The 15,592-nt window shown below is 48.3% G+C and overlaps 1 protein-coding gene across 2 annotated transcripts in view; it reads right to left on the bottom strand.

The window, feature by feature from the left end:
* Window positions 1-3,354: 3,354 nt before the first annotated feature.
* The window catches only part of LOC142560483 (uncharacterized), a 143,196-nt gene continuing 130,958 nt past the window's right edge, over window positions 3,355-15,592 (bottom strand). For both annotated transcript variants that reach the window (XM_075672637.1, XM_075672638.1), the window contains one exon: window positions 3,355-5,837. In XM_075672637.1, coding sequence (XP_075528752.1) covers window positions 4,180-5,837 — 1,658 coding nt within the window. In that variant the 3' untranslated portion in view covers window positions 3,355-4,179. The remainder of the gene's footprint in view (window positions 5,838-15,592) is intronic.

Raw genomic sequence — 15,592 nt, 5'->3', positions numbered from 1 at the left:
CATCGCTGATGGACCCCCCCCCCCCTATGCGCGTGAAAACCGACCCGACCTCATCGCTGATCGACCCCCCCTGCAAACTATGCGCGTGAAAAGCGACCCGACCTCATCGCTGATCGACCCCCCCTCCAAACTATGCGTGTGAAAACCGACCCGACCTCATGGCTGATCGAACTCCTGCCCTCCTCCTCCCCCCCTCCCATGCGCGTGAAAACCGACCCGACCTCATCGCTGATGTACTCCCCCTCATGTGCGTGAAAACCGACCGGACCTCATCGCTGATCGATCGACCCCCCCCCCCCCCCTATGCGCGTGAAAAGCGACAAGACCTCATCGGTGATCGAACCCCCTCCCTCTATGCGCGTGAAAACCGACCGGACCTCATCGCTGATGGACCCCCCCTCCCATGCGCGTGAAAATCGACCCGACCTCATCGCTGATCGAAACCCCCCCCCCCCCCCCCCCCTATGAGCGTGAAAACAGACCCGATCTCATCGTGAATACGTCAAGAGTGTGTGAAAAACTGACCTGGCTTCATCGCCGACAGACGACCCCGCTCTCCCGCCCCCTGCAAGTGAAAACTGACGAGACCTCACTGCTGACGGACAGCCCCTTACATGTGAAAACTTACACCCCAACCCATCGCCAATTTCCCCACCCACCCCCATGCACTTGATTGCCCCACCGTCATCGCTAATCGACACGCGTAACATTCGCCGCGATCCCATTGCCAATGAATTGGGGGAACAGGATCCCCTTGAGTAGACGTATTACGGCATGCAAAGGAAGACAATTACAACACACTCGTGGGGTTCTCGGAACCCCACAGCTGCGGATGGCGCAGCGCATACTTTTATTGCAGTTCGAAAATTCTTGCTTTGCACTTCCAAAGTCAGCATGTGTTGCCTCCTGCTGCCTTCTTCGCTGTGTACAAAAGTGCGCGCGAGCAGATACATGCGCGCGCACACGCACACACACACACACACAAAGAGAATGGAGGCGCCCTAAAGTACCCCTCCCTACCGCGTTACAAAGCGTGGACAATGGTAACGCTAGAAGGCTGAGCCGCAGTATTGCGCCGTTTTCTGTCACTCATTCCGCACACGAGAGGGTTATCAACGCAGTCTGTTCTGCCTTCACTCTGCGAACGTCGCTAGTGCTTGGAAAGGTACGAGAGATGACTAGGGGACGGCGTTTGGGCGGTGGGTTACCGTGGGAAGGCCTAAACCGGCCAATCAAAGAGCCTCACGAGCAAGTGGGCGCACAAAATAAAAGCCGAGAGGGAGCGCGCCAAAAGAACCATTAGTCACGGCGTTTTCATTATTGGCGACGACGATGTGTGGCGACCGCGATGGCGGCTGTGTACGCTACGTTACCGTACAGGCAGCGTCGTTTTTTTTCTCGTTCCCTTCTACGCTGAGCGGGTGCCCACCCAGCAGTTGCACATTATGAAAGCTCGTCGTATTGCCATCCGTCTTTCCCTGCTGCCGAACCGATGAGGCGCGCAAAGGAGAATGCGGAGAATGTACCCCGCTTCCGCTGTTCCTGCGTGAGCAGTCGCTGGAGTGAAAGAAATAACGCGTAAGAAGAACGGCGTTTCCTTCGACGAGCACCGACAGCGATTTAGCGGACGTGCGGAAGCAAACTAAATTCGGAGACGAGATTGATTCGTTCTCCCACTGATCGATGGATTGATTCAGGACCTGTTCAAAGCGAGTGTGTGTGAACGAAGGGAAGTACGCAGTCTGACGAGACTTACACTACGCACATTTCGCGCAAGATTTCGACGAGCACTTCCTTGGCACAAGTTCTCAAATTCATTGGAGGTGCACCATGCTGCACTTCACACTCTAGGTTTCGTGTAAGCGAATGTACGCGAACTTCAGTTTGCAGCAAGGAGCTTGTAACAGTCAATTTATTTCCATAATTTGTGCATTCATATGCAATAAGGATAAGCGCCTCGGGGATGAAAACATCTTAAATGAATCCTTAAAAAACCCTAAATGAATCCTGGCAATCGCAGTAGCTCTCATGCATCCTACTAAGCGCAAACCTAGCACTTTTCCGTTGCTATAGAGAGGGGATAAAAAAGCTCGCAGTTGGTCAACCATCTCAGACGTTTTTATAGTTAGCCTAACACCAGGAGAGAGCGCCAGACCGGGCTGCTTAACCAAGGTAGAAAGCATATGCAAAGTAGTTCAGCCAACTGCGTTGCAGTAAATGCATTTCGAAACTTTTTCCACTGGCTGCCATCCGATGCGACTTTTATTTTTTTTACATATGCAGGAAGCAAACTTCTTCAAATGAAGCGAGGAAATGAAAGAAAGATCATGCAAGTATTACGCAGCATAACTTCAAACTACATCAGCTCTCTGCCTTTCTTACTAATCTCATGCTCCACATTCGCTGGTAAATTAGCAGTCATATCGCGCCGCGCGCCCCGTGGAAGTAACTTCGCTATACTTACCATCCGAGGACTGTACTGGTTCTTCAATGTCATTAATAAGAGAATTCAGTCATTAGTCACAGCTGCAGCCAACATAAGACACACGCGTAACGTATGGACGTCACCATCACTCTTCAATGCTTAGTGTAGACAGGTGGTACGACGTTCCAATGGAAGGCTGAAAAACGAGATGTTGAAATGGACAGCGTGGTATTCAATTTGCTCAGCAAAGACGAAGCTATTGCGCGGGGACCACTCGGATTTCCCCATTGAAATGCACGCGAAATACAAGAACACTATCGTTGGGAAATCGTCGCAACCAACCTCAATGGGCTATTCCTTGCGCATATTTGAGAACTTTTATTTTCACCAATCGGCTTTTTTTGTTCGTATCTTCTGAGCCCATAAATCGCATTTCCTCAACTGTCAGTGAATACGCTGTGGTATTCTTTTTGTTCGATTGGTTTTATTAAAAACGATCTAGCATTTCCCTCACGAGAGCACGCCTGCCTTTGTCAGGCCCCTGCCTTGACCATGCCCAACGCAAAGGCCTTTTCTTAAACCACCGCAAGAAAACACGACGAACCAATCTCATTTTCTTACTTGGACTGAGTGCAGACCGCTGAATTCTCGCAGATAAGAAAATGTGCAGCCACGAAAAAAAAAAAGGTAAATGCCAGGAGGTTATCTTCACGGGAAAGTCCGCTTTGCTACTCTGTCCTGGGAAACGAGAAAAGGAGGTTAAACAAAGTACGACACATTTAGGGCGAGAACAATACTCGCCCAAAATAGAACACACGCTGAAGCTCCGTGGCCGCTCGTGCAGGCCACTTCGAAGAAAGGGAGCTCACCGCACACTTGTTTTACCAAACGGTGGGGCGGCTATTGAGGAAAGCCATTCGAAAGCAGACAATTATTTAACAACGTTGTCACCTTTATTGTGAAGACAGAACATGCCCCCTTCTAGTAGTAAGGAACGCGTCTCCAAAACGCAGTGATTATGTCTCCATATATGGCGACGCCGACCACTGCAACGAGCCTAAGTGAAGTCACGGAGAAGTAAGGAGGCACACTGGTTTCATTCTACCATGGCTTCGGGATGTTCAAGCAACATATGAACACCGAGACTCACTCAGCGTGCTCTACAGCGTCAAGGTGACACGACATGACATGTCATATTGCGGATGTGGATCAAATTTACGATTCGGAATAGTGATACCGAGAAGTTCAGTGTTGGTTGTTTAGCACTAAGGCTACGCTGCACGGAACCCTTGATCATCGAGACGCCAAGTCGTAAGACGTTACGTTTCCTCTTGCTCCGACTGTCACAGGAAGAACGTACTTGCATGCAGTCAATAAGCCATTAATTTTGTTCGCCTGAATCATCAAAACTCTTTATCACTCGAAGTGCCCGATACTACGGCTAGATTAAGAGCGCTCACTAGACGGGGCTGTATGATTTTCAATTTAAATAATGCACACCTTTACGCAGCGGCTGAAAGGACGTGTGGGTACGACATTCTGTCGGAGGATGCCGCGACGCTCAGTTAATCCGAGAAAATACGCCTCAGTAGCGAACAAATACAGTAAACGTCGCGGTGCACACGCCATACCGTGCAATTGTGCTTCGAACTTCAAGTGTCCACTAAAAGATGGTCGCCCAGGTTTTCACAAAACGCCACGTACGGCCAATTCTTGTTCACGCTAAGGCTCGCATGTGAACAGAGCAGGCGAGTTCAAGAGGAAGTTTCGCCTACATCTACATCTGCGTACTTGGACAGGGGTTTCATCTCGGAATCATCCGCACTTTCCTTGTATCGTCGCCGGCATCGGTACAGTGCCGTGGCTACAAACAAGACGGTGACTAAGATGCCAGCGGCGATAAGAAAGGCCGGAACGCTCCAGGCTGACCCGGTAAGAGGCGCGGCCGCCGAATGCTTCTCCTGAAGCACCGGCATTGCCGACATGTCGTTCAGCATGACATCGTTGCCTTCGTCGTTTTTCGACCGAGCGCTGGACGTGGACGAGGCCCCAGGCGGCTTCGTGACGGGTTTCATCACGTGGTTGCTATCCTCCGTCGGCGCGACTTTGGGAGTGCGAGAAGATGGCTGCCGGCTCGAATAGGGGCGGTTGGAAGTCGGCATACCTGAAGTCGACTGATTTGAAATCAGAGGTTTTGAAGCCAACGTGCTTGCCAAGTGTGAGTGTGTCGAAGGATGGACGTCGGGAGGCGAAGTTGCAAAAGCTTCCGTCTTCTTGGTTGGCTTTCGTGTCCACATGAAGGGCTTTGTGTACACTTCCGTGGCTTTCTTCCTCGGCTTGGTAGGCTTGGTCGGCTTTGTCAAGGGAGTTGATGCAGCCGTCTGGGCCATCGAGAACGCTCTCGTTACAGGACCTCTAGTAGGGGGAACGCTTGAAAACAGCCTTGAGTACGGAGTGGTATGTGGTATTGTCGTGTTCACTGCGACAAAATAGCGAGTAGTTGGACGACGAGTGACCGCTGGGCTTTGTGGTAGCCGAAGCGTTGTACGCTTGGCGGCTTCTGTTCTCGTTGACATGAAGGTGCGCCAAGTAGTAGTGCGGCTTCTCGTATACGGCGCCGCAGTGGTCACCTTGCTTTCCGAGGGTTTTACTGACGTAACATCCGGTCCCACTGTATTGCCGTCAACGCTTGGGTAAACGCTTGGCCAAGTGGTTGGACGAAGCCGAGTTGTTGCGTGAAGCCAAGCGGCAGTTGTTGGTGGTTGCAGCCTCGGTGTAGGCACTCGTGTGCCTGATACTGTCTCCCGTGTAGTTCTTTCTGTACTGACCGAGAACGCGGGACTTGCGGTGGCCGCATGAGGTTTTCTGCCTGCGCTCGAAGTTGACAGCTTTTGCGAACTGCTAACAAGAAGATGCGTAGTAGGAACGGAAGCAGTGGTCGAGTCCCTTTCCCGCCAAGAAGAACTTGAACTTGCGCTGTAGGTCGAGGCCGTGGTAGGCAAGTTGGAAGTATGTGGCGATACCTTTGCCGCAGGGGGCGCATACGTTGGAAGCGATGTTACCAGACTTGTCGTGAGCGCTACTGCGGCTGAAGTGCCGGATGTTCCTCCGCGAATCACGCTGATCGTGGGAACAGCAAGTGGCCATGGCGTTGTAACTGCCCAGGACGACGATGGCGAATGAACAGAGGCTGTAGTTTGGGGAGACCTTGGCTGCACCGTGGAATCGTATAGCAGAGTGGTAGGCGTTGAGCTCTCGGAAGGCCGCTGGTCGGGCCCGTGTGTGGTCGGAAAGTCCTCGGTGCTCGTTGCTATGGCACCGGCTCTGTTCGTGCCAGTCTCTGCCACATCTTCCTGATTCACGGAAGTGCTAGCCTCCGTCGTCGTCGTCGTATCCCACGTGTCACCCGAATCTGTCAAGCGCAAAGAGATTAAGAATGCTATAAATACAGCAAATTCCAAGCAAACATCACTCTCCCTGCAAATGTACGTATACTGACACTAACTTGCCTAATGGAGAAACGAATTTGCCCAAATTACTTTTCGCAGAAAACAACCAGCCTATAGCCCCCTTAGAAGCTCAGCGTACACCTTTTCACTGAATTCTCTGAAATGGTCAAACTGGACGCGTACTTCATTACTCCTGCAATTGCACGAATACTGCCACTAACTTATATGATTAGTAAACGAATTTGCTCAACTTAGTTATAGCGGAAGAAACACCCAGCCTACAGACAGTACCTCACCGCATTCCTATCGACTGAATTCTCTGAAAAGCTCACGAGTTCTGCACCGAGATTCACTATAGCGAAGGTAAAATTGAACATCCTCCATTTTTGCAAGAACAAAATCAACCCACAACGAAAGCTTTCCTCTTAGTCCTCTCACGACCTTAATCCTCTTTACTGCACATATGGTCCACAACATCTTGCATGTTGTCAACGATAGCATGATGCGCGGTTACAAAAAAAAAAAAAAAAAGCAAGCACGTGTAGAGCTAGACAGCATAATGTAAGCAGCAAGAACAATCTTTCTACTGTCAATCAAATGTGCAAATCATTCGCACAAGCAGTCCTTGTCCGACATAGCGTATACAGCGGTGTGTGAAACTCACCCGCCGCCATGCGCCCAAATCACATCACACAAAGGTCAACACACTAACAGCTATTGTTCGATTTACGAGACGGATGTCAAGTTTAGAAAATATGCCCTGCGCTGTAGATTTTCGAAAGAGTTAGATTCAGGTGGAGAACCGGGGCGATGTGTTTGAAGCATCGGCTTAGTACATTTCACAGCTATATGACCTAAGATGAATCCACTTTCATTTCCACTAATCTATCATTTCTTTAATTCAGCTAATAAGTCGAAGTAATTTCCCCTATGTTGTCCTTGGTGTAATGTTTGTTACCTTCTTATGATATGATTACTATATATATATATATATATATATATATATATATATATATATATATATATATATATATATATATATATATATATAGAGAGAGAGAGAGAGAGAGAGAGAGAGAAATATGACGTACATGCGTAAAAATGAAGACAAAGAGCATAGTGGAGGATGCAGCGTCAAGCTTAACCGTGAATTTCATATATGTAATGTCCATCAAGGTCCATAAGAAAGCAACAAGAAATTGTTGACTCTTATATAGATATTCCAGTTTTAGACATCATCTACAACGTGAGTGCTTCTTCATAAGGTAGTAAGCAGGGTCTAGTTTTGCGGTAGCAAACATACATTTAGGAGTTTAGCAGGAGTGTCCACGTAACAAAAGAAAGAAAATATAGAAACACGCACACAGTCAACGAGACCATCTGACGAGGAGCATGTTATATTAAATTACACTATAGCGTGTTTACAGAATTTGCGAAAACGTCAAGCTACGAGGCAGCCTGCAAGAAGCTACAACAGGCAACGAACTACACTAGCCCGCGGAACACAGTCCAGGCAGCAGATATATATTTGCGAAAGCGTCACAATAACGCTAGATTTTGGCTAATGTAAAAAAGTAAAACAAGCAAACAAATACAAATATCAAAGTAGCCAGTTTAGATATTCATTTACAGCAATTTAAAGAGGTTTCTTGAACTGACCAGATAATCTGCTTTGGTAATGCGTTGAATTACAAACTGATATGTGACACTGAAAGCACCAATTAATTTTTCCACAATTAGAGCGTATCTTTGGTTGAAGATTGTGAAATCAAGAAAACCTGGTACAGTTAGTGTTGCCGGGACAACTGACCGAGCCACCGCTTATATAGGCGCGTCGCAATACATTAGAGCTGACGAGCGACAATTTCAGGACAAATAACTGTGAAATAGAACGATTGGTCCTCTCAAAGTAAAGCGCTGGAAGCAAAGCATAGCATACCTACCAAGCGGTGCTCTTGTTGGCAGACGACGCCGTTGGCCTAAAAAATGCAACCCGAAGGAACTCCATTGTTAGGCGTTTTTACAGTGAATCTTACAAGTGATTTCGCCTAACATCTCAACGTAAAATATGCGCATACTATGTTAAAAACAAGAAGTCGTAAATGAGACAAATGATGCCATCGTTGGCGAACGTGACTTTTCTCGGACCAATCTAAGTTCTGCGGAGGATAAGGGGATGGCCGGATAAGGACGGCCTGACGCCGCCTAAAAAGAAAAAAAAAAACGAGCTCCCGTAAGCCCCAAGGTGCGTTTCCCGCAGCCTGGGCGCAAATACGTTATATCGCCACAAGTGGTGTTATCGTCCCATCTCGTCGTCTTCTCCTGAAAGCGCTGCACCAGCAGATCTGCAACGCCGGAGGCCATATATAACCGGTGTCCCCCACCAACTGCGTGCTCATAAAACCGCATTCATATAGCGGCGCCCTGTTGACTTCGAGATGAGGCTATTTCCTCTATCCAGACGGCATAGTCAGCACAGCGGCTTCGTTAGTGCTAGTTATGAGGCTACTCGTAGCACCAACGGCAAAACGAGGCACGTATAGCTCAAACGAAGACGATAGAAAAAAAATAATAAAAGATGGAGTACAGTATGGGCTTTAGTGCTCAAGCTGAGTGCAATGCTGAGTGCTTCTGCAAAGATTAACACCGAGGAGGTCACGTGTGGGGTTGGGTTGACGTCAAGTTTGGGTAACCCGTCATGGCGCTGTAGACGCTGAATACAATGTTACGTATAGCTACTTTCATGCGCTGTTTCGCGGACTGTCACAGTAGGTCGTTCTTGTAGTAGCTTTCCGAATGTGATTATCATAATAGAGTATACTGAGGTCACGCCGATGGAGAAACGAGATGAACGCAAATAAGAAGAAACATCAAGCAGTAAGGAATCAGACCGTCATACAAAAAGTTATGTTCCAACTACGTGAACCAACGAGTTTTATTAAGCAGGGCTGGTTGGTGTATGCGTCGCCTATTTAATTATTTAAGCATACAGCAACTACCCTTATGGTTCGACTAAGGCTTTCAACCGATCTCTTCTAGTTTCCATAGATAGGTGGAATAAGTTGCGTATTGTAATTACAAATAAACAAAACCATTCAAGGTACAGAGACGAATCATGAGAGAGAGAGAGGTCTTTAAAGGAAAGGCAGGGAGGTTAGCCAGACTGAGCCCGGTAGGCTACCCTGCACTGGCGAAGGTGATTAAGAATCTATGCAGTCAACCGCCATACCATTTACTTATTTGCTCTTTACTCCAGTTCTACTTATTGTCGCGTAACCTTGCCGCGTGACTGTTCTACTTGTGTTGTTTGTATTACGTTTTGTTACTTTTGCTGCTGTCGTACGCATATTACGGTTTCCTCTTGTCCTGATTTTTTTGTACAGTATAGATGTTTACTGTTGACTACTGATGATTCTCCCCTCACGAATATGTTATGCCCAACTAGGGACTATCAAAGAGAAACACATGATAATGACGACTGATGGCGAGCAGTGCAGGTGACGGTATAAGTAATGCAAACAGAACAGATGAGCTATAAACTAGAGTTCGTAGCCAAGGCCTCTGACCACGTTATATCACTTGTACCGTTGTCTGCGGTGCTTATAACGTAGAACACAAAAAAGGATTCTTCTTGGTGCATGTACAAAAAGACGTATCTAGGCATCAAGTATGTATACGTAATGGTCAAAACAATCTTAGTCGCGTTCACAAGAATGACATTTTACTGCAGAAGCAATTAGGCGGACGCTGGAGGCGCCATCGCGCCGTCGCCGTCGTCGTGCTGTCCCAACGACGACGCGCATGAGCAGCCTGTAGGTTTAGAAGGTCTGCAGAGATGCGGCGCAGTGCATGCAGAAGCGACGAAGTGTAGTGGAAGCCAAGTGGTGCATACACTGGTCTGAGCCGAGCGGGCATGAAGCGTCCAGCTAAATCTCTTTCTTCGGGCGCTGACTGACGATGACGCTTTTCGTTCGCTCTCTTCTCGTGCACCTTCGATGTGCGACGCCGGCAACGGGAACGGTGTAGCATGAAAATCCCAAAATGTATGCAACGGCGCTCCACATACTCGTATGGTTTTCTTTTTAAGTCTTCATAAAAAGTACGGCAGCGTGTCATATTCCTGTCACACGTGAAGGCCCAAGCACGCTGCGCACGTGGTAACCTAATAATTGGTACTATTGGAGGGGTCACACTCCTTGTAAGACATTACGAGCCGCGGCGTGAAGTGAGCGAATGGCGCTGTAGGTCGTCCTCCTCAACGACACATGCAAGCACGGAATGCACTGCCGCTTGGTGCGCATCTCCCGCCTGTGGCATACTTTCGAGGCTTGCCGCGCAATCCAGCCTTGGTCGAGTATACTCCATCGCCTTCTCTGTCGCTTCGCAGTCGATATATATTTCTTCATGTTATGTGGCTATGACCTATAGATGATAGGATTTTTTGAACCACTCGAGGACGACGAGGAATGAACTTTATTTTAGTACAGCAGATTTACGAGACCTAGGCCTTTCTACCTAGATGACGGCCTCGAGCCCTTGGGCCCTGGTGGCACCTTCGGCTTGCTTGATTGCGTTAAGTTGGTCTTCCGGTGCACAGCTGAGCAACGCGGTCTCCGATGCCTCTCTAGTCTTGTGTGTTATACTGTGTGTGGGTTTCCGAGTAGAAGCAAAACCATATGTTGTAGGTCCACCCTTTCTTGACAGAATCTACATCTATCCGTGTAAAGGTCCGGGTAGTAGCGGTGGCAGGCCACCTGGTTCGGATATGGATCTGTTTGTAAGAAGCGTCATGCCATCGCTTGCCGTCTATTAGCGAGGAGTGTGCCGGGGGAAAAAGGGCCCTTCCCAATCTATAGTGTTAGGTGATCTCGTTAAATCTGGTCAGCTGGTATTTTTCCATTTCCAGTATTTGCGTGTCACCTATACTCGGTCCATCAGTTAGTTCTCGAGCCGGGTTGTGCGCTATTTCGTTTCAGGAAAAGGAGGTGTGTGCGGGTGCCCATATAATGTGAACATTTCTATCTTCACGAAAGCTGGTTACCATTAGCACTTCCGGTAAGATTCTTCCTTTGGCATAGTTCTTGACGGCTGCCTTAGAGTCGTTGACTACGATGTTAGCCTCCGTGGAGGCTTTTGCCAGTTCTAAGGCAGCCTCCTCCGCCACGTCCGTCTTTCCCGTTTTTATAGCGCCACTAACTCTGGAGTAACCCTCTAGACTCGTAGCAACTATCCACGCACTGTCTATTTGTGTACTCCGCCGCGTCCACATAGGCCACGTCCCTGGCCCCACATAATTTCTTGTGGAACGCCCTTTGTGTGTGTGCCTGTGTGTGCTTTTTTAACCCTTTCCTCTTTCTCCTCTTTGTAACCCCTATCTCCCAAACCCAGTGTAGGGTAGCAAACCGGATACTGATATCTGGTTAACCTCCCTGCCTCTCCTCTTCACCTCTCTCTTGTGTTGAGCTCTCGCTCTTGAGCTTCTACCTTCGTGAAACTCCGTGTGCATGTTTCTGGGGATTGGGGTATTGAAAGATGTTCCCTTCTCTTCTTGGGATGTCTCTCCGCAGTCCGTGCTGTGCTTCGTAAGTTATTCCAATGTCGTCTAAGCTGCGTCTCCCTGTCAAATTCTGTGTGAGTCTTTCATACTGCGCCACACTATGAGTCTCAATAAGTTCGCCTAGTGTGTACTGAAAGCCGAGCACCAGGAACCACTCGTTTTATCTATATACCGGAAGTCCTAAGGCTTGCTTATAAGCCATTCTAATGAAGCATTCTATTTTGGCTTTCTCCGCAGTGTGGAACTTAAGGAAAGGGACCACATATACGATATGACTGATTACGAATGTTTCTATTATTCGGATGACATTGTGCTCTTTCATGCCATCGTTCCTGTTGGTTATCTGCTTTATTAATATGATTGTTGAACACTATTGTCCAGTAGTCTAATCGTTTCTCTATTATGGCAATGTTCGGATATGCGAAGTCCCAGTATGTTCAGGCTCTCCACTATCTGTATCCTGGTGCCATTTACTGTGACCACAATGTCAGGCCTTTCCTTAATGCTTTTTCTGTCCATGCATGTGGGTCTATAAAACAGAAGTTCTGTTTTTTGCGAGGGACATCTGAGTTACTTGTCTCTGATATAGTCTTCGACCGTGTTTACTGCTGTCTGGAGGATCTCTTCCACATGCGCATTGCTTCCAGCCGCCACCCAGACGATGATGTTCACGTATAGGCTGTGGCCGAGTCCTACTGGTTTTCGAGTCTTACAGGAAGACCGATCATTGCCACGTTGAATAGAAAGGAAGGAAAGCGGTATGGTAAGGGGGTATGGAAGGGGGTAGAAAGTAAGAGAGTATGAGGATGAAGAGAGAGAGGAGAGAGATCACAGTTTCGCGCACAGTGGAAGGTTCGCACCGAATCGTATAGAAAGGAGAATATGACCGAACCCTGCGTGGTACCCCTATTGTCTTGTTGGAGCGCCTCCGATTTGATATCTCCAATTGAAATCTTTGCAGTATGATCCGTCAATAAGTATTTGACGTCTTACATCCAGCTCTTTGAGATCTCGTTGTATTGCCTTGTGCGTGACAGTGTCAGAGGACTTAGATCGAACCCCAGTATCGCCTTGGTGTCTAGAGTTTTTGCACCCGCATCTGCGATCTGATGTTTCAGTTTGAGCTCAATATCCTGGCGTCGATATACTTGGGTTGAAATCCAACCATGATATCTGGGTAAAGTCCTCCATCATCCATGTATCTCGTGAGGCATGTGAGACTCGCATGTTCCATGAGTTTACCGACGCAGGATGTTAGCGATATGGGCCTTAAGTTCGTCATTTCTGGTTTCTTTCCAGGCTTCTGTACAAAGATGATTTCGCCTGATTTCCATTGACTTGGAATGCCACCTTTCTCCCAGAAGTTATTCGTAAACCACTCGAGTGATATCTTTTAAACCACTTGACTAGACGCCGCTTTTCTCTGATATTAGTCATTGCAACGAGCCCTTTGAAGCTTTCGTCTTAATATGTGGAGCCCTGTTCTTGCTAAATAGTCACTGTTAACCAGAACACTATTTCACATGTACCTATTATCCGAACATAGCTTCACAAGCCTTCACCCTCTGGCACGTTCAAAGGGGAGTGGGGGGGGAGTGGAGGGGGAGGGAGCGATGGCCCACCCTCCTAAACCAAGTCGGAACTCGCCCCTTCCCCTCGCTCCCTTGTTTTTGATGCGAAGGCGAATGGCGGTTTTTTCAGCGCGGCAGCGATCAAATACGACTTTCCCGCCGAAACAGTGCACCCAGAGCATTTTCCCGCCAAAGCGGAGCGTCAAATGAACATTAGCGTCACCTTTCGCTTCAGCATCATGACAATACTCTATCAACGCGATAGCGTATGAGGCCCCGCGTCAGAGAAAATCCGGTGTCGGCGCCGGCGGAGTTGTCCGTGTGCGAAAATTTCCGTATATATTTAGCTGCATGTGTATGCCATGCCTTGCTCTACACCGTTTTAGCGGCGAGGAGGAGGAACGTAGCCTGGAACCAGCGCGCCGCACAGCTCTCATCCTTGCACTATGTGTGTCTCGCCGTTTTCCCCATCAGCAGCTTGGGACAGTAGCGGTTTCATAGCGAATTAGTGCCATTCTAACGTGCTCTGTCTGTGCTTGCTGCGATGCAGACGACTCAATGTCAACAGGCTCCCACTGCGCTGTATTCGGCTGCAAAAATAACTTTCGGAAGCAAACGTGAAATGCTTTGATCTTCAGCCGTGGCGACTTCGTGGACTCCGCCGCTGCGGTTGCAGACAAGCGTCCGCTTTGGATTGCCAGCATAAACAGTGAGGACTTGTTGCCGCCACCAGATTCGTCGCCCGTACGTTCAGAAGATTTTGTTTCCCCTGAGCTCACGGCGACGAATTCGGCACCCGTGGTTAAACTGGGATATGAACGAAAGGTGCGTATTCGAGTGGTCAACTATTGCGAATGGCCGAAGTCAACTATTTCTGCGTGCACGCACATTAAAGTTATTCTGTTCAAAATGTCTTCTAAGATTATCGTTCTTGGTAACTAACGTTGTGGCGGAAGTTGACCAAGTATGTATCACGAGAACAGTACGTTCCGACTGAGAAAACGAAGGTGTGTTATTTTTCGTTCTCTAACGTGTGCTGGCTACCGCTAATTCACATTGTTTCTCCCGTGCATCCGATTCTAGCCTGCAGCATGTCCTGCCGACGCCGCGCAGCGCGCCCTGTATTAAGAAAATAAAGTTGCTGTTGCAAAGAGTAGTTGTTCGTTTTTCAGCTCACTCGAGCCGGCGAGGTGCCCTTGTAGAGGCACAGCACGAGGCTTAAGAGTGCACATACCCTCTATTCACGTATCGCGTGCGTCTGGTTGATTCTGGCATATTCGCGGCCACTGTCACTGGGTTGTTTTATCCGTGTTGACGGCCCTTTCGGTCAAGTTATCTTGCAGTTCCTTATTTTGTAAAGCCAGTCCAGGGTGCTAAATAATGCTTAGAAAATCCTACCGCAAAAAATTTTTGGGAGCGCGAAGGCCAGCAAATCGTGTTTCCTGGGAGCTCCCCAGTTACCTGTATAGGGACGTACGCTGGTGCAACACACCGCATTGCACACAGAGACACCTCTGATTGTTATCCGAGTGATACCTTAATAGAGTTCAATGCTACACATAGAATAATAACACGTTGCGCGTATGTGTAACGTGTCGGCAATGTTCAGACTTGACTCGCCTCCTATTCCGATCGCGGGCAGAGCTGTGGCAGCACCTTTAGGCAAGTCGCCGTTGGATACTGCGGCTAATTTAAAGCTAAAAGTTCAGTAACGACATGCTAAGTAGTTTACCAATCCCAGAAACTTGACACCTCTCAGGAAAACGCGAAAACTTGCCACTCGTCGTCAACAGCACGTTCGCGGTGTACCCTACAGCGCGATCCCACATACTAGCATGGCGCTGGACCATACACGGTTGCGATCTCAAAATGGGGTCACTCTCTCGAGTGACGCCGAACAGACGTGCGGACTGGAAGAGTCTTCTCAGCGTAGCAGGAGCAGCGTGCCAAAGTGATGAGTTTTTGTTTGATATTTCGCTCTATTTTTTTTTTTTTTTGCCGAACAATCCTATAAATTAGTTTTCACACTTTTCAGTTTTTAAGGCTTTTTGCTTCGATATGAGTAGCTAAAGAATAACTAATTTTTCCCACAACTAGGGTTACATTATAGTGCGGCTTGGTAGTACGGTATGATGGTTGGCACTAGGTGGAACCCACGAGTTCGTTGTTCGGAGTAAGAGCACTCTTACCAAGAACGCGGTTTGATTCAGTACGCGAAGCGAACGATGCAGCTTTTATATGTAGGATCTGTGTACCAGTGTCACGGCTAGACCGTCTAAAGAAGGAGAAGGATAAACCAGGTAAGCGGGTTGGAAAGCTAGAAAAAGAACTCAAGAGCGAACGGAAGCAGAGGAAGGAAGTAGAAGAAAAGCCGGCTATACCGCAGAAACGAAGCTGAGGGCCACCATTCCGCAAAGCAATGGTGAAAGCTTCGATGCGAGCACCGTGAACGGGGCTGGTGGCGAAGCGAAAGCAGGTAAGGAAACAGTGGTGGAAACGTCAGTGGAGGTCACTAAGGCGCTAGCAATGGCGTGCCGGCCGCAGAAGACAATAAAGCAAAGGCCAAGGACAATACTGGCGGGAAGGGCAT

The sequence above is a fragment of the Dermacentor variabilis genome, chromosome 10, assembly GCF_050947875.1.
Source record: "Dermacentor variabilis isolate Ectoservices chromosome 10, ASM5094787v1, whole genome shotgun sequence".
In the NCBI taxonomy this organism is placed as follows: Eukaryota; Metazoa; Arthropoda; class Arachnida; order Ixodida; family Ixodidae; genus Dermacentor; species Dermacentor variabilis.
This window is presented reverse-complemented; position numbering and strand designations above follow the sequence as displayed.